Here is a 20,525-nt window from a genome sequence, read left to right as displayed (position 1 = left end):
TTTATATTTACTATATATATTTATAATTATGTTTATATACATACTTCATCTAATTAGCAAATTGCAAAAAGGTACATACCCTCAGATATAATAAAGTACGTTTATTTTTACATCGTAGAGAGATAATAGACTTTCATACAACGTAAATATGTATATATATGTTAAGTATATAAATAATAAAAAATTTAATCCGGGGAAACGATCTGCGAGAGAAACTTTTAAATAATATCATTGCATAATATGCGGACATACGAGATTTTCAATTATTAAATAAATCGTAGCCATCAGGTATCGAACATCGTTAATACAACTGATTGATATTTTTTATTTAAACGCTATGAAATATGATATACGACCAAAAATAGCATGTATAAATATTATTGTACGGTAGTAAGATAAAGTAATATAAAAGATAAGAAAATCTATTCAGTTGGCGTTAAGTAATTCATGGAAATAATGCCGGTTTCTTTGAGAACGGCAGTACGAAAAATTATCTTCCTTTATCGATGGATATTAGTTATTTTGACAATACGACAGGATTAAAATTAAAAATTTAATTTTAGAGGGTGATTTACTGTCTGAAACGATATAAAATTGACGATATAAATAATATTGGTGGGGAGGTGGCGCGCTGGGTGCAAGACAATTATGCGGTCCCTCCCTGAGCACAGACCTCGTGGTGAACTATTCTCCGACTCAGCCATATTGAAATATTGGATGTCTCTGTTACACAAGGGCTCAAGAGTAGCCGTGAAATTTTCGCGTGATCCTCGACGAATAGAGGATAAGAGACATCATGGAAAATATATACAGCATTGCCGTTACCAACAAGTTCTCGTTAGCGTTGGGTGATGACGAAGATCCGCATGAGAAACTCCGAGAAGAAGAACTTAAGAAAGAAGCTAGAAAAAAGGAGAAGCTTTCGGAGAAGGAGATTAAGAGTAAGCAGCCGGACGCACAGAAAAGAACCGGTAATAAAACTCAAAAAAATCGCGTGATCAAGGATTCTCAGCAACAACCATCTAAGGTCCAAGATTTGAAGAAAGATCAAGGTTAGTCATTTTTCATTGCTTTCTTGCCTCGTGCGCGGTATTATGGCCGTCGCTCCTAGTCCCTCGTGGGTCCATGTGCTTTTGATATTTTGCCGCACACTTAACGATTTTCTCGTTCTGTTGCTAATCATTTCTTCCTATTAATTCTTTCAATCAATGCTATTCTTTAAGTTCGAACAATTTGTATGGATTTTATTGTACCAATGTTCATGTTTCTTGTAACTTTTTGAGAATTTTTTATACCGCATAGTGTGAGGTTCTCGTATCGTAAAAATAGAATTTACCAATGGTGACCCCACGTGTCATTTAACAAATAATTACGATAAGCTGCTGTGATTTATCTCAAAATTTTTGCACAATCGTTAAGTATGTGCAGGATATTAATATAATTTAATGAAAAATGATTTATGCGTTAGATGATTGGAGATTGTATTATATTTTATTGTTTGATGATTTATATAAGGCTCTTATTATTTTTGCTGCAAATAATCGATATACTATATTAAAATTATATTAACATGTATATGCATGTGCTTTTGCTTTGATTGTGTAAGTCATCCAGAAGCTACATTGATCAATTCCATAAATGAGAAAACTAATAATATATATATTTTATAAATATTATTTTTTAAAACTTATCTTGGAATTTATTATTATTTATACTATCCCTTTATGATAAATGAACTTAAGCAAACAAATTGTTTCTTTTTAAAGAATTAAACATTAATTATTTACTTAGATAATGAAGTTGAGAAATGGACAAAAGTTGGAGTTGTTTGGTTTGGCACGTGGCAAGAGACTCGTATGTCAAAATATAAAATTAATATTATGAGAAATTACTTTGATAATACAAAAGTTTTTATATATTCTAAATCATTAGTAACTGTAAATATGCATTATTTACAAATATAAATTTTGTTGTATTTCTGTTTTATATTAGACTATTAAGTAAATATATGAAGTATATATATAAATTACTAATTTTTAATAAATTTACTACTTGTAATAATTTCATTTTACTTATTAACATTACAATATTCTTTATGTAGTTGGCGATAAAAAGCCACCGCAATCAAGAATTGGTGGTGGAGATCGTAATGTCAAATTCTGTGGAGAAAGTAGAGAAGAACGGAGCAATAGGCGTAATCGTGAAGATGGTGAAAGGACGCCTCGTGGTCAGGGAGAACTAAGACGAGGACCTCCCGGGTTAGTATACAAATATAGGAAAAAAAAAAAAGTGTTGACAATATTTTTATTTCTTTTTGTAATCTTTTATTTATTAATTCTTCAGTGAGGGACGTGAAACTCGAGAGTTCCGAAACTCTAATGATAATCAACGTGGAGAATACACAGAGCGTAGGGGTCGTGGTGGAATGCGCGGAATGGTGCGTGGACGTGGTGGACCACGCGGCCGTGGAGGATACGATTATCGTGGCAAACGCGAATTTGATCGTCAATCTGGTTCCGATAAAACGTATACATAATTTTTCATTTATTATTGTTGAATTATATCCCGATAAGTATTTAACATTAATAAATCCATTGTTTACATGTTTAAGCAGTGGAGTTAAACCAGTGGACAAAAAGGATGGTGCTGGTAGCCATAACTGGGGTACCCACAATGATGAAATTGAGTAAATATTGATTCTAACAAAATTGATTTAATAAAAATTCACGTTTTAATCATTCGTGTTCCTTATTCTATTTTCAGAGAAAGTTTAAATCAAGAAAATCAAGATTGGGCTAATGAAAAACCTGATGGAGATTCCAACCAAACGACCACAGAAACAAAAGAAGGAGAGATAACTGCAGACGCGGTGGAAGAAAAGCCTGCTGAGGAAGAATCGCGCGAATTGACTTTGGATGAATGGAAAGCTTTACGTAATAACAGAGTGAAGCCTCGATACAATTTACGCAAAGCTGGAGAGGGTGAAGATTTGACTCGCTGGAAGAAGATGTATGCATTGGAAAGGAAGAAGGAGGGAGCAGATGAAGAAGAAGAGGAGGAGGAAGAATATGATGCTGCTGCAGAATATCCACAACGTGTAGGAAGACAAAAGCGCTTATTAGGCATTGATATACAATTCAGTGATTCTCGACGTGGTTTTGGTGGACGTGGTCGAGGACGAGGTCGTGGAGAACGTGCAAATGGTCGTGGGTTTGGTAATCGTGGAGCTACTAGAGATGGACACTCACGTGGTCCTGTAAGTATTTGTATTCGTTTTCGATTGAAACTTAGTGTGTGTAGATATAATGCAAATTATATATATTTCTTACTTCTAGGCCTCACAATCTGAACAGAGGTCACCTCGAGGACGTCAAAATGCTCCTAAAGTAGATGATGAAAATGATTTCCCCTCATTGGGATAGGTCGTTTCACCTGTCGTCTACGATAATACAATATCCCACCATTATCACCAGCATCAGTACTACTACCAGAGATAAAATTACCACTAATACTAAAACTATTACTATCAACATTTTTGCGTCAGTGAAAAGGTTATTAATGCATAATACAGTACACCCTTGCAAGCAGATACGTAATTTACTTAAATAAATCGTAGCGCTTTGAACGCGCTCTTACATATTGGCACATTAAACATACATATAAGAAGTCGCATGATATGAAACAATATAGATCACGATCCTTTTTTGTACTTTTAATAACTCAGTTCATCCGTAACTAGTTCTTAAATTCTAGTTTACGGATGAGCGGTATTAAGAACGAGGCTGGATATTCATGGACTTGTTGAATAATTATAAAACTTGAATACTAGACAAAGAATATGGCTGAAAGACTAAGCGGACCAGCAGGAGTATAAATATCAAAAACATTTTACACAATGTAGTTCGACGCTGCTTAAATCTGAGTGAAACACACAGTTCCGAATAGAAATAAAAAAAAAATCCACCTGTATGCCAGGAGGTGAGACAGTTTAGCCTAGATTTTAATTTTGACATTATCGTATATAAAAGGCCTAAGGAGGCTGGCCATAGCACCGACTCTTATAAACTCATGTATAATAACTTGTTAGGTGGTAAATTTTAAACATTCTTTTTGTTTTATAATTTTTATATGGTGTTTGAGGAAGCCTTTTTTGTAATTGAGAAGTTGTTACTCGTCGTGCATAAAACATGAGACTTTAAAAAAAAGTGTGTATTTGTATCTAAGAAAACATCTGATATTAAAAGTGTCTATTTAGGTATATACTAAGTTTGGCTTATATAGGAGTATAGAGATTTTTCCTTTGAAAGATGTAATCGGTCTGTAAGAAGTTAACATTTAAGTAAATATTAGGGAGACACATACAGACAACAAAATACAGATATACACAGCTTTACATATATATTGTATAACGAGTTTAAGAAAATGGTCGATACATATGTTCAGAGGGACAGATAAGATGAATCCAGTCTTATATAGTTACGTTATACGTCGATTATCATGTTCTTAATTATGACCTGCTACATTAGTTATCTATTATATTTGTTACATGTAAAATGAAGAAATACCACAGCCAAAAAATCCAAACCCTCTCCATAAATGCTAAAAGAAAAATAAGAAAAGTGTTATTAAGCTGTTTGAAGCTTAGTTATATGTGTAAATAACATATTTACAATAATAAATTGTGACACATGAGTCACTTTAGACTTGACTACTTAAACCAGTCGACTTATGAAGAGATATTCTACAAAGGGTTTTTATTTGTGCAGTATGTAAAGAATGTGAGTACAAAGGAGATTAAAAACAAAAAAATGCGTAAAGACATCTTACATCGAAGATTTTCGCTATAAAGCATAATGGAAAATTGGGTGTCACCAAAAGCTATGGGAAGGAAAGAGAGAAAATACGAGAAGTGCTATACCCACCCAATAAAGTTATAAGTCAAATTCCATTGTAAGCACCTTGTTCTTCTCGTTCTTTACGTATGTCACCTAGGAAACACTATCAGTTTGTCTTAAATTGGACGCCTTCTTGAGCTAGTACAATGGGAATATAGTAATCAATCTCAATTTTAAAACGATTCGAAGTTTTTCAGTTCTAATTGCTTCGAAAATCATTTGATAATTAAAACATTTGAAATATTGTATAAATCTTGAATCTTGCAAGTTTCGATAAATATTGAAGATTAGAAGATTTCAAGATTTCAAAACTTACTGAAAATTTAAGCTACTTTTACAGCTATTATATATTAATGAGATCATTAATATCTTACATAATAATCATAATAATTATACATCTTTTATAAGATACTAACTATCTTGTTAATACATTATACATACAAGTCACTGAAGATAAAATATAATATAAGATATAAGACGTTGAATACTTATCAATTTTGAAATTTATCAGAACTTTCAGGATCCAGTAAAACTTCCAAAAATTATCGAAGCTTTAAGGACTCAGGATTCACAAAGACTTTTAAATGCTTCATATATCGAATCATGTAATTTGAAGTAATTTGAATTTTATTAAATATGTACATATTCGAACTGATTCACAAGTCTATGTAGTGGTGGGATTTGAAACACTTCGAATTGTTTCGATTCTCTTTTAATACGTTTTAGAGTTTAAAAGTCTTGAAAACGTTGAATGTTTGGAAAAATAGGTTTGAAAGTTTTGAGAATTTTGGTAAATTTTAAGGGCTTGGTAAGTATTCGATATTTTACGAACAGCTTTAACCCTTTGAGTGCTGGATACTCGCGGCCTATGCCGTCCGTACGGACGGCGCGCGTCTAGCGCTGACGATCGCTGTGGACGGAATACTTTTTCGTTAGACTGAACTCTGTTGATTGACTATTCAAAGCGCAAATCGTAATAAGTTATAGTAATTCTTTTGCACGAGATTAAATGATTCAAGAGCGTTATTTTTTAGTTATTTTTAATTATTTATTATAAACATTGAAATTTACAGTTAACTAGAATTTGGGTAATAAACTAGAAAACTAAATTTAGTAAATATAACACAAGTTAATAATTTAGTTGTGTGTGAAAAATTCAGTGCTTGAGAAAACTAAAAAAATCAGATGTAGAATTTTCTTACAAGTGGTGACTATTTCAACAATAACAAGGCACTTATTGGCATTTGTTTACTGCCGTAAGGAATGCATTTATATTTATTTCACACAAACTTACTTCTGCGTAGGTGTTCGGAAAAATTGAAAAACCCATACATGCGTCCTTAGTCCATGCCGGGCACTTACAGAACACGCATATATATGTCCTTAGTCCACACCGATAGCTTTCGCCAGACACCTATATGCACCCACAGCACTCAAAGGGTTAATATATAAATACTTTTTTGTCTAAACGGTATATGGACATAAATTTTTGAGGAAAGCTATAAACACGTTCATTTATGTTATTTATGTTTTTGTATATATTGAGTGTTGGCAAATTTTCAAATTTGTTTGTCTCAAAAACGAGGCCTTAAAAAATACTTTATTCTACATTTTCGACTTATTTCCGCATGTAGAATTATCTCCTGTCTACTCCTGTCTAGTTAGAATTAAGCAAATTTATGTTTTCAAACCCGATTTTTTAAAAAACGAAGTTTGCAACGTGATTTTATAACGTGTAATATAACAGTAGTAATTAATGTTTAAACCTGCCAAGACTTTCAAGACGTGCCGAAATCTTTAAAGACTCAAGATAAAAGTTGGATGTAGTGGAAGACTCTTATGAGTTCCAATGATGTTAAAAATGATTCGTATTTCCATAGTCTCGTAAAGCTTGTAATCGTTTTCAGATTGAGATTCGAATGTTCATCGCTAAATTGATGGTTCGAAAGTATATCACTAGTTTTACCAGCTTTTACCATTAAAGTAAACAGTACAAGGTTTCAGCCACGGGAGGACGCGGCATCTGTAAGTCCGATAGAGTATCCCACACACAATCGTAAGAAAGAAAAGGAAAGTTGGGAAGAAGAGAGTGATAGAACTAGCCAAGGAGAGACACTGAACCGTGGGAAAAGCTTGACGAGAGGAACAGAGAGAGAAAGATAATGAACAAGCGGCGGCGCATGCCGTAGCCACGGCCCCCAACTTGCTCTAAACTCGTGCAGCCTGTCGCTGTCGGTCGAATTTTAATGGCGGCTCATTCCGATTCCCTGTTTAGTGTTATTATCAAGTAACGAAACGGTATTTATACTCTTTACGCGTTACTACAAGAGATAATAAGGAGTTTCATTAAGTCTAAACCGAGCGTTTTGTTGTTTCATCGTTCGGATACTATATCAGAGACCTGTATCAAGGACATAGTGAGTGCATATCCGCGATGTGTCGTAGCGACTCTGGCGTACGAACATTCCATCGTGTAGTCGTGTTATACACTTTGGCTTTTTCATAAAAAGGGTTGATTCTACGTGATAAATCGAACTTGTTTCCTTTTATTTTAATTCGTTGTATATATGAAATTTTCGTGAATCAAAGGAAAAAGAAGGAAAGTTAACACGAGCTAACTGATGATCATATCAGATCGAGCGAATCGAAGCTGCGAGCTTTTTTCATGCTGGAGGTAATTTCTTTTTCTTTTTCAGTAATTAACCGTGGATATTCTCGTGTTTTATGAGTGTTCCCGGGAATGTTTATGAGTTTCTAAAATATTTTATTATTGAGTATTGAGTAATTTAGTACATTTGTGTTTTGTTAGGCGATTACTGACAAGGAGTAGAATATCCTTGCCTTTGTGCAAAGACACTGGCCTTAACTGTCAAGTGCAGCTATGCTGCTCGCACTAATGAAGGGCGGTGCGTGCAACGGTGTTACTCAAAAAGTGTGGAGGAGCCATCTGCCCTAGCCTGACATCGTCGTCGAAATGTTTTAGTATCGAAATCGGTCAGTGATACATTATTTACATTTTGATAATTCACTTCTCGATTATTATAATTAATCATTGTATGGCTTGATCGTGGATGCTCGTGTATTTAGATAAGTAACGTAAACCTGACAAAATATGAATGTTCGAAATGTCTTAATGATATATCTTGATGTGTCTTCGACATTTTCGTTTTGTCTCTTATAATATTTTATTATGCTAAAATTATTTAATTTTTTCATGTAAATTAGACTTTTTCTTAAAATTTAATATAGTCAATGTTATTTTATGAACAATTTTTTATTTGGTTAATTGGTAGATATTGGTGAAAAATTTATGGATGTGTGAAATTTTTTTAAGAATAAATAACTAATTGTAATTGTGGTTTTGAAATGTTCCAGAGGTGCCAGGCAATGTGCATCATGTCAGTGCCTGGATACATGTGTAATTGGTAGTACTATATTGATACTGGCCTTCTACCAGTGGGACAAATACCCTTATTATATTTTCTAAGCTTCCTACCCTAGACTTGTACATGCACAAACGCACACGCATAGCGTGTGCGCATGTGTTTTGTCAACTATTGCCTACACATCATGAGATTCTTGGGATTTGTATCATTTCCCATTTCGCCTACTGTATTATCTCCTAAACTGCTACTACCATTTCATCGATTATCCTTTTCATCCATGTCTGTTGCTACCTGGTTCCTGGTGGTACTGGTAACTGCAGCCATAGATACACCTGCTAGTACTGCTCCACCTGTGCAAGAAAATAGATCGTTACACATTGTAACACAGTTTCCTATGGGAGATGGTCAAAGATATGGATTTTATCCTCTAGATCCAAATACAACGAGGGAAGGTGCCCTTCGATTTAATCACCTTACTATAGATCCTGCAACAGGAAGATTATATGCAGGTGCCATCAACAGACTTTTACAGTTAGATTCTAATCTCAGACTGGAGGAATATGTTTCCACAGGTTAGCTATTCATTCTTTTTATGAGAACTGTATATTTTATAAAAGATATATATGTATTTATATTATGGAAACATTACTAAAAAAATTATTGTTATTCATTATTGTTTTCAGGACCAAGATTGGATAATCCCCAGTGCCATGCAACAGGCTGTCCTTCCAGAGACATAACTACATCTTTAATGGATAATGTAAACAAACTATTAATCGCTGATCTTGAATCACAAACACTGATTGCATGCGGTTCCCTTCTTCAAGGTGCTTGTGAAAAGTACAAAATGTCAAACATATCTATTAAGCCGGAATTCATTCCCCATAGCGTAGCAGCAAACGATGAAAGCTCTTCTACATATGCTTTTATTGGGCCCGAAAAATATAATGCTTGGGGACAAACGAATATACTCTACGTTGGTACTACATTCACTAATAGAGGAGATTACAGGCATGACGTGCCTGCTATCTCTAGCAGAAATCTTCACAATTTAGAATTCGCGGAATATACGTTCAATAAACAGTCGATCGTATACATCGACGTGAAATATCGAGACCATTTCCTGGTTAAATATGTGTATGGGTTCAATGCCAACAACTATGCATATTTTGTATTGGTACAAAAGCAGTCTCATCTTCCTGAAGAAGAGGAAAAGGGTTACATCTCTAGATTGGCTCGAAGCTGTATCAATGATCCAAATTATGATAGTTATACAGAAGTGACGTTACAGTGTACTGTTAATTTGGGAGATGGGAAATCGCAATCTTATAATTTAGTGCAAGACGCGAAAGTGGCACCAGCCGGTAGTGATATAGCCATGCAATTGGGTATTTCCGTTGGTGATCCCATTTTTGTCTCCGTATTTTCTCCAAGTAGAGGAATCACGAACGAACCACTGTCTCGGTCAGCACTTTGTGTGTACAGTTTGCAAGAGATTGAAACAAGATTTACTGAAAATATCCATATGTGTCTCAATGGTAGTACTAAATATAGAAACATGGGATATGTCAGTGGTCCTATACAAGATGGAAAATGTCCTGCGGCAGGAGTAAGTATAAAATTTGAAGAACTGAAATATTACCATTTGAAAATATTGCATATTTTTATTGAGTTGTGTCTTTATTTTTCTATCCAGACAGCGGGCAACATTTTGCACTTCTGTGAAGTGGGTTTGAAAATCTCCGGAATGTCACCGATTGTGGGACAAGCAATTTTACATTTTCCTGACGAATTCATTACCTCTGTAACAATAGCTAATACAGAAAGTCATACTGTTGCATTCTTGGGTACTAACGAGGGTTCTCTGAAAAAAGTTTTACTTTCTGGAAACGAAGCATTCGTCTACGAAAATATTGTAATTGATAAAGGAAACAGATTGATGCCTGATACTTTGATTTCGCCAGATGGAGAACATATTTACGTTTTATCAACTTCTAAAATTTCTAAGGTGCAAGTTGAACATTGCAGTAGTTATACTAATTGTAGCAGTTGTCTAGATGCGAAAGATCCTTATTGTGGATGGTGTTCATTAGAAAAAAGGTAAATATTTAATTTTTTTTTCATTATTTCTTTTGTTTGATAATATTAATGTATATTTCTAGATGCACAGTTAGAGGAGATTGTCAGAAAGCAAGTCATAGTAGTCCACGATGGTTATCTTTAGGTACAGGACAACAATGCATTGATTTCGAGCAAGTTCTTCCAGATCGTATGCCTATCAATCAAATGACCACTGTTCACTTAACAATCAGAACTTTACCCGAATTACCAGCAGGCGCAAATTATAAATGTGTTTTTGGTAACGCGGAACCTATAGATGCACTAATGACCGGATTTGGATTATCTTGTCCTACACCACCTGTACTTGAAAGACCGAATATACCAGACGGAGCCGATCATGTTCTGGTACCTTTATCTGTGCGCTCTAGTGAAACAAATAAAGATTTTGTCTCACGAAATTTCGCTTTCTTCGATTGCTCTAGACATACCGTGTGTACAGAGTGTGTAAAATCTCAATGGGCCTGTAGTTGGTGTGTATATGATAATAAATGTACACATAACACAAGCTGTCAGGGTATCATTTCGGGAGAAAACGTAAGTGTATTAATGTTTAAGTAAAATTTAGTATTGTTATAAAAAAGATAACTTTCTGTTCACAGAATCAAGCAAATTTAGCCGCACAAGGAGCACAATACTGTCCAAAGTTTGTTCAACGGCAGGAACCATTGATGTTACCTAACAGTGTACCCAAAGAGATAGTGCTTGAGGTTGAGAATTTACCGCATCCTCAAGTAGGACACAGTGGTTTCCAATGCATCGTCTCAATCGAGGGTGCTAATTTAAAAGTACAAGCCCGTGTCGATAGCAGCCGTTTTATAGTTTGTGATAAAACAGTTTACTCGTATGAGGCGGTTACTGGTGAATACGAAGCAGAGGTAACGGTTGTCTGGAACATTAATCATCACGTGGACAAGACTACTATCATCCTTTATAAGTGTGAAGTGTTGGGTTCGCATCGTGAACACGCAGATTGTTCCCTTTGCGTGACCAGAGATGCGCGTTTCGAATGTACTTGGTGCGGTAATAGTTGCGTGTACCGGCATTCTTGCTTGCACTCGCCATTTACCGAGTGTCCGAAACCGAGGATAGACATGATTAAACCTCTTAGTGGACCGATCGAAGGTGGGACGTTGGTCACTATCGAAGGTAGTAATTTGGGTCTGAAAGAAAGCGACGTGGATGGAAAAATACATATTGGTAACACACCATGTACTTTAGTCGACTATGAAGTGTCCGTACGCATCGTTTGTCGTACAGGAAGACACGAAGCAACGGACACTGCCTCTGTAGTGGTTGGTAATGACGCTGGTTACACTGAAAGCGCAGTGTTATTTAATTACAAGGATATACGATTGTCTGGTGTTTACCCATCGGTTGGTCCACAAAGTGGTGGTACGCAACTTGCCATTACTGGAATGTATTTGAATATTGGTAGTACTATATCAGCCTACCTAGACGAATTAGCATGTCATGTTAACGCCACGCAAGCGAGTAGTACCAGATTAACTTGTGTAACAAGTAAATCCGATAGAGTAAGAAGAATCGACAGACTGACTCTTAGCATAGACGGTGCGAATCGCACTTTAATTGGTAATCCCTATAACTACACTCATGATCCTACTATTATGGAGATTAAGCCACTGACAAGTTTTGCTTCCGGTGGTCGTATGATCACAGTTCACGGTACCAATCTAGATACTATCCAGAAGCCCGAAATGGAGGTATACTTCGACAATGAACTACTGCCAGTAAATAGGACTGTTTGTACAGTATTAAACCCGACGCAAATGGAATGTCCAAGTCCTAGTGTTGCTAAGCGGTTCATGACTCTTCGACGTAACGAGCGTGCTACTGCTAGTAGCCAAAGCACACCACCTCAATCATTAAAGTTAAAGGAATCTCAATTATCCTTGAAAATAGCATTTATTATGGACAATGTGGAAAGTGTACGAGATTTGGAAAAGCATTTTAAGAGTCTTAGAAATCGCTTACTTTATGTGGAAGACCCGAAATTTCTTGCCTTTCCGCGTAACATTAAATTATATAAAGGTGATACGCTAGTTATCGAGGGGGAAAATTTGATTTTTGCCAGCGACGAGTCTGATGTGAACGTTACTGTCGGTACAATGCCATGTAACGTGACTTCGCTTGCTCTAACTCAATTGGTTTGCATTCCTCCTGATCAACAACCAGCTGATACGGATGAACTTGGAATTAAAACTGAAAATGGTTTACCCTTGGTGGTAGTACGTGTGGGTCGTAGCCTAAGGTTCCCCATTGGTTATCTGCGCTACGAAGTGATTAAATCTTACCCAATCCCACCGGAGGCAATTGCTGGAATAGCTGCTGGCACTTTTGGTCTTGTGTTTCTGTTTGTTTTAGTGTTAATAATATATAGAAGGAAGAGTACACAAGCAGAAAGAGAATATAAAAGGATACAGATACAAATGGATACTTTGGAAAGTAATGTTAGGATGGAATGTAAGCAAGCATTTGCTGAACTACAAACCGATATGACCGATTTAACCGCTGATCTGGAGTCGTCCGGTATTCCGACTTTAGACCACAAGAATTATATTATGAAAGTATTTTTTCCTGGTGTTACGCATCATCCTATATTAAATGATCCTAGATCACGTAGTAATGTGTCTCGTACAAACTATGATGCTGCCATGATCCAGTTCGAGCAACTGATCAATAATAAATACTTCGTATTAACGTTCATCGAAACCTTAGAGGCTCAGAAAGACTTTAATATTAGAGATAAAGTGAATGTTGCATCATTACTTATGGTCGTCCTGATGGGTAAGATGGAGTATGCGACTGATATACTCATGAATCTTTTACTAAGACTTATCGAGAAGGCAGTGAACACGAAGCATCCTCAGTTGATGCTTAGAAGGACCGAATCCGTGGTAGAAAAGATGCTAACTAACTGGATGGCTCTTTGTATGTACAATTACCTTAAAGATTATGCAGGTTCCTCTCTATTTTTATTGTTTAAGGCAATAAAGCACCAGATAGAAAAGGGTCCTGTGGACGTGATTACATACGACGCTAGATACTCATTATCTGAAGAAAGGCTACTCCGTGAGCAAATTGAGCACAGCGTGGTCACTCTGCACGTCGTCCAAGATGATCTCGATGAGAAAATCCAGTGCAAGGTGTTAGATTGTGATACTATAAATCAAGTGAAGTCCAAGATCCTAGATGCTCTCTACAAGAATACTCCTTTCTCACTGAGGCCGTCCGTTCATGACGTAGATTTGGAATGGAGACACGGTAGAGGCGGACATTTAACTCTCCAGGATGAGGATCTCACGTCAAAGTGCAGCGGCGAATGGAAAAAGATAAACACGTTGGCGCATTATGGTGTGAAAGAGTCAGCAGTGATGTCGTTGATTCCTAGACAGAATGATGGTTTTTCCGTCGCCTGTAAACCACCGTGTCACAACTGTAAACCATCGCACTATCATCATCAGCAGCAGTCCATTCACCACCATGCACATCACCATCACCTACATCGTCACGCGAATCACTGTTCGTCCACGCATCTTCCATCCACACCTAATCACAATCTAATTAGTCCTGTAATGTACAATCATCCCGTTAGCGGTTTATACTTCGAATCTCAACAATCACCGCCGATCATAACAGCAAACGGCGACGTAGAAAGCGGTCATGGAGGCAATCAACGATTATATCATTTGGTAAGGCCTATAGAAGAAAGTCACTATCCGCCAGGTATGGGTTTCACCGGTAGCAAACATCATCATCCAGAACGAACACACAAAGCCATTCCTGAAATATTTTTAACGAGATTACTATCGACGAAGGGTACCGTTCAGAAGTTCGTCGATGATTTTTTGAATACGATACTAACAGCGAACGAAGCATTACCCAGTGCTGTAAAATGGCTGTTCGATCTCTTGGACGATGCCGCGAAGCAACACGGAATCGTTGACCCGGAGGTACCGCACGCATGGAAATCGAATAGTTTGCCGCTTAGATTTTGGGTGAATTTTATTAAGAATCCAGACTTCATGTTCGATATAAATAAGTCCACGACGGTTGACTCGAGCCTCTCCGTGATAGCGCAAACATTTATGGACTCTTGTTCGATGACGGAACACAGGCTGGGGAAAGATTCACCGTCGAATAAGTTACTCTTCGCCAAGGACATACCGCATTACCGAGAGAAAGTGGGTCGTTTTTACACAGATGTACAAAGACTGCCACAAATCACTGATCAAGAAATGTCTAGTGCCATGCAACAGCTGAGTGCGTCACATGCGAATGAGTTTGATGTGATCGCAGCACTAAAAGAACTTTACATCTATGTCAGCAAGTATTATGAACAAGTAAGTATCTTGAAAGCAGAGCTTGACTCTTTTTATTATAATTTTTAGTTTGTTAATTGGTAATTTAATTAATGGAATATTGCATAGATCCTAGAGGCCTTGGAGACAGACGCAGGCTGTCGTAAATTACATCTAGCCCATAGGCTAGAGAATGTCGCGTGCACACTCGAAGGAGAGGAAACCAGTGCCTGCTGACACAACCTCCTCATTGCTATCCCAGGACCCGTCAATCTCTCCAGAAACACTGACTAGTGCCTCCATTTCATGCATCAGATACACCTCGTTACATATGTACAAATCTACACACCATGTGAATAACAATGCCGTAAAAAATACGTGCGATTTCGTTAAGGCTAGTCAGGCGATAGTTTTTCTCAGGATAAATTAATCCTGGCTGTAGTATTTACGTCTATATGTCATGGCCGTATCGAAATACGCTCGTACACACGTACAGATGTTAGCAAAATGGTAACAAAAGAGAAAATGATGAACTCTAACCCTTAAACCTGATCTGTTTTTATTAATATTGTATATTTCATTTATTTTACTATACATATATATATAGTATATTTGTAACAAATTATAAGAAAACGTCGAAGGAAATCTCAATGCAATCGGTGGAATCTTCGTTAGTAAGGGATATAATTTATCTTATGATCGAAAAACTATATCTCCGGTGACGTAGCTGAATATTGGTCCGCCTACGCGTTTTAAGGATTTGAGATGCAAAATTCGTGCAAAAAATACTTATTAAAAAAAAGTAAAAAAAAAAAATGAAAATTAATGATTTCATTGTTGGCCGAATGTCTATACGTGTATACGTAGTATATATAACACGAAGAAAAATAACGTGTGGGAACGTTAAATAAGAGAAAAAGCCATAGTGTCCACCAGACTGTCTGTACAAAGGGAGTACGGCAGCAAGTAGTCTGTGATCCGAGCACGAGTGGCTATGCCTACTATCTTCATTACGATATATATATTATTAATATGTTATATATTATATATATATACATAAAAAATATATAAAGCAAAGGTCACGCAACATACACCTCCACGGATTGTAGTGAGCTAGTTAGAGAGGGTCTATATATGTATTATAAGTTGTGGGTAAAGAACCCTTTTTCAGAAAAAAAGAGAGAACGAACGAGAAAAAAAGTGAGTGGGAGAGAGAAAGAGAGCGTGAGAGAGCAAGGAACGACACTAAATTAAGGCAATTAAAGTAATGTTAAATGAAAGGAAAAAGAATTGGCTTCTCAATTAAAAGTTGTGAGAGCAGTTCAGACTATTCTAGGCCTATCTACGTATATTTAGTACGTGAAAAAAAAAAGAATTCTTTTCTATTACATTTTTTGTTCATTTTTCAGTCTGTTTTTATTTACTTTATATGATTACATTTATATATGTATGACTGTTGCTACGATCTGGAAGGCCACTATGTGGATCATATAATGATTTTACAACTACTATAGGAGCTATATTATATCTATTATTGCTCTTACTACCATTAAGTTGTATTATTATCTATATAGATATAATTATTGACTAATTGCCCATTCAACAATAGTTATTATGGTATATTGTTAAGCGTAAAGAAAGCACATAATAGATGCAAAAAACGAGAAAGATCTTTTATATTGTATACCGGCGAGGAAGTTTCTAGACTCTTAATGAACGCGAATTAAAAAAAAAAAGAAAAAAAATGACAAAAAAGAAAACACAGTAGAAGGGAAAATTTTATACATGTATGGTTGTATTTTCGCCGGTTTCAGGATTTTTCACCAGTTGGTCAATAATATCGCGGTTAAATGTATCGGGAAAAAAAGGAAGATTTAACAAGACACAACGATGAACAGTATTTTTCTTGGGGTTACATCGCCATTTTACTTTACCTAAGACTGCCTCAGTTTAAAAAATTGCATTTTTTAAAGGAAGCATTTAAGTGTCCCTGATACTATTCATTATTCCAGTGTATAGGTATTTAATAACAGTTCGACTCACTGCCCATTGCGCACTGCCAATTTTTCTCCATGCGCTTTTTTAGGAACTGTTACACCGGAACAGACCTACTTAAACGTTCGATTGAATCGCGTAACCAATTATTTGATAATTTTGTGAATGGTAGGTTTGGGAAAGCTGAGGTTCAAGCTCACTCTTGTACTTAATTAACACTTTCGTGTATTTTATCTGCTCTACAGGCCCTCAGCTTCCCTGTCGATTACCATCAACCTGTGTATCTCTCTATTATATGTATTGTATTTATTTATATACCGATGACCGGATTATCTATACAGGAAATGATACGTCAATCTGTCCTATGTGATTTAATGTATTACTTTTTCTTTAATACACGTCGACATACGTGCTGTAATTTTTCTGAAACATAAAGTTGTTTTACTGAACTTTTGGTGTACGTAAAACGACGATACTACATTTGGAAATGATGTAGATGCGAATCGAAATTCTGTAATAATTTAATTCCATGTATATCATATTTTCTCAATGTATATTTCACACGATATTTTACATATAATATGTAACACACATACATGAACAAATGATAACAGAATGGAGAATGGAATTTAAAGGAGCTTTTATTATTTATACATTCATTCTGTTATCATATCTCTTGTAATGTTTTAGTCGCGTTATTTTATATGTATTTAAATCACTATCTCCTGTGGAATTAAGGTCAGCTTTCTTGTATATTGAATTAAAAAGAGGAACACGAACTGTAGGTTTAGGAGGATTATTTTGTCAAGTATTTTTATTTGTTGAACATATTTTATTTGTACAATGAATTTATAGTGGTGAATATAATGATTATTTTTGTTTTGAAATTAGAGACAATGCGAAGCAAAATTTTTAGTCCAAATGATTCTATGAAGGTTCTATCGATGGAATGACAAAATTAAATGATAGTAACATTTACAAAATACCTTAGGGGATGAGATCTTCTTCCTCTACTTTGTATGTAAAATTTAATACATATTAATTACACAAAAAATTCAAAACACATATATGTCTTTCTAATAATTAGAAAAGACTTGTTTTGTGGAGGTAATGATTTCCTTTTTTAAATAAACGTGCGAAATAGAACATTTTTCTGAATGGTGTTTGTATTTTATTTTGTTTATATGAAGCTATTAGATGTAGTCTTCCAGAAAGAAATTAATTAATTTTGACTGGAGTAATGGATTTATTTTTATAAATCATTCTGTTGACAGTAGTATTTATATTAAACTTATAAATATACAGATTATACATAATAAAGATACGTGCTCGCTCGACTCAATTTCAATAATATTAATTTTACGATTAAGTTACTATCATACTTTATCGCCTATAAAATATTTTTAATTCAACGAAATATTTATTATGAAATGAATTAAAATGATAGACAGAAAATTATTATTCTTATTATTTAAATAGGAATCTGTCTTGTTAGTTTTTGAATATTTTTATGAGTTATTTTGAAAACAAAAATATAAATACTCATACATTAACAGTAATGAATTGTGTAATTACAATTAACTTTTCTGATTGTACATACAATCACTGTTTATTAGTTGAAGATTTACAACTAGTAGTTGAAAATTCTTTCTCTATTAAACATTTTCGAAAAAAGAGACCTCTTTCGTTAGTTAAATTTTGTTAATTTAATGATTAAAATAAAGCGATGGAAAATTATAGAACAAATTGTTATAATGTAGAAATATAAGAAAACATTTTTCCTTGTATGAGTACTATTCCATAATATTAGTGGAATTTTTTAGTTGCTCTACATTAAATTAATATATTGTTATACAAAACATGTAACGAAGATGTCTGATGATGAAGAGCGATAGTTTGTGTTGTAGCTTACAAATTGTTAAGCGTATATGCATGGGTACAATTGAACGAACATATTGCAAATCCTTCAATTGTGGATGGTACGGTTCCAATTGTATATACTCCATAAAATGTTAATTATATTACTATTATTATCGATATCAATATTTTTATATCATCGAGGCATGGAAGAGCTAAAAAAAAAAACAGTATATATTAATGAAACTGTTGGAATTGTAAAATTGACTTACATTTTTTATATATTCATATAGGTTTATTCGTTATTCGAGTAATATTATGTAACGTCCACAATATAAGGGTCGATGATTTTTATAATATACGAAACTCTTGAATTTATATTATTTCACATTACACAGATTGACGTACACTAATATATTTGCACACATATTCGTATATACATACGTCTCGACTCTATTGTCTGAAGTTAGAGGATCCCTGCAGGTGCGTGGTACATCTTGAACGATTAGAATGTTCATTTTCAGAAGTTCATGTAAAATATCGTATATGGTACGTGAAGTACATTATACGTTCGAGCGCAATTCGATGGAAGGTCGTGTAACATGCTACACTTTTTAATGTATATTGTGCACATGCAAAATCTCGATGAAATTCTGTTTCCTTAAAGCATTAAGAAGTATCGAAATAATATATAAAGCGCTTGCATATTTGTAGGAGGAAAAAAAATGAAAATATTCGAAGAAAAAATAGCTTCAAACAAGTTTAAATAATTTCAAACATATCGGAAATGCTATTGGTTACTTGAATCATTTGTCTATTTGTTCAAAACTCAAGATTTAAATACTTGCAACATAAACACTTTAGTATGATATAAAAAGCTTATAATATAAAAAATTTATAAGAAAACAAAAAGAATATTATTTACTATTTAAGAGAAGATGCTAATTCTGGAATTTGGAACATTTAAATGCTCGATGTTCACTATCTCTAATATTTTTATTATTTTTAACTAATGCTGCAGATATCAATAGCAAGTTTTTTGTCCCAATAGATTTTTGATCAAAGAATTTCCTAACATAAAAAGATTCAGTTTTTTTTTTAAGAGGACCTTAGGACCCATGAATACATGGTTCATTAGTACTAATTCCAAATTTTTTGCAGAATGTTTATTCTTACGAAGATATATAACGTTTAAGTATAATATTCAGAATTGCTTGTGGTATAGCAGAATTTCTCGATAATTTGTACGTTCGACAGTTGACTCCATCCATCTGAAAAGCTTGTCAATTCCGCATTCAACGTATGTACTGTATTGTAATTAACAGAGGAAATGTTCAGCGGTTTATGAGTCGATTAGTAATGTCATGCTTCGTAGTATAGACGATTCCAAACATCATGTCGAGTTTAAGATTATTCTTTGTTAAGCTTCGAAAAAAAGGATGGGGGGATGATTGTTCCCTGCAAGAATAACTTAAAATATATTCGACTTCGGGAACCGTGTATGAAAAAAAAAGTTATGTAAAACGGGCTCGTTTTCATTCCCATGAATTTTTGAATGTATCTTTTCTCGTTGTATAGCCTCTACGTAAAGTATGTGCGCATGTAACGATGAATGCAATTAATGTGTGAATGCGATGCTGCTTTACTTGTGTGTATGCTGTATGTATGAGCGTGTATCTATCGATGTACGCGTGTAGATGCAACCCTCCAAAAGCCCAATGTAAATAGAATTCAACCCCCCATCTTGCATATAAGTAGATTTTAAGTAACACTCGAGAACGAAATGACTCTTGCCAAATTTTCAATGGGACGTAGGGACAAACAAATAAGCATTTGAAAAATTGCAAAAATATATTGATATTATAAATGAACTCGACACTCATAAAGCTTCTTTCGGAGTACCCGCAATCGCTTATTTCATTTTTTATTTGAGGTTTTTAAAGTTTAACAGA

At 34.8% G+C, this 20,525-nt stretch overlaps 2 protein-coding genes and 1 long non-coding RNA gene across 3 annotated transcripts; 2 read left to right on the top strand and 1 right to left on the bottom strand.

Moving 5' to 3' along the window:
• The first annotated feature begins 667 nt into the window (after positions 1-667).
• LOC126924851 (plasminogen activator inhibitor 1 RNA-binding protein-like) lies at positions 668-4,717 on the top strand. Its single transcript, XM_050739783.1, has 6 exons — positions 668-1,052; positions 2,102-2,258; positions 2,344-2,526; positions 2,615-2,686; positions 2,764-3,256; positions 3,336-4,717. The coding sequence occupies exons 1-6, from the start codon at positions 797-799 to the stop codon at positions 3,420-3,422; spliced, it is 1,248 nt and encodes a 415-aa protein (XP_050595740.1). The 5' UTR covers positions 668-796; the 3' UTR covers positions 3,423-4,717.
• Positions 4,632-7,014, bottom strand: LOC126924868 (uncharacterized). The gene is made up of 2 exons (XR_007713732.1): positions 6,872-7,014; positions 4,632-5,033 (listed from the first exon to the last, which is right to left on the bottom strand). It is a non-coding gene; the product is annotated as an uncharacterized LOC126924868 (long non-coding RNA).
• Positions 7,015-7,066: 52 nt separating this feature from the next.
• Positions 7,067-20,444, top strand: LOC126924832 (plexin-B). Its single transcript, XM_050739726.1, has 8 exons — positions 7,067-7,569; positions 7,705-7,889; positions 8,271-8,853; positions 8,965-9,890; positions 9,978-10,381; positions 10,444-10,936; positions 11,002-14,763; positions 14,851-20,444. Exons 3-8 carry the CDS (start codon positions 8,436-8,438, stop codon positions 14,956-14,958), a joined length of 6,111 nt encoding a protein of 2,036 aa, XP_050595683.1. The 5' UTR covers positions 7,067-7,569; positions 7,705-7,889; positions 8,271-8,435; the 3' UTR covers positions 14,959-20,444.
• Positions 20,445-20,525: the final 81 nt, after the last annotated feature.

The sequence above is a fragment of the Bombus affinis genome, chromosome 15, assembly GCF_024516045.1.
Source record: "Bombus affinis isolate iyBomAffi1 chromosome 15, iyBomAffi1.2, whole genome shotgun sequence".
Taxonomy (NCBI): domain Eukaryota; kingdom Metazoa; phylum Arthropoda; class Insecta; order Hymenoptera; family Apidae; genus Bombus; species Bombus affinis.
This window is presented reverse-complemented; position numbering and strand designations above follow the sequence as displayed.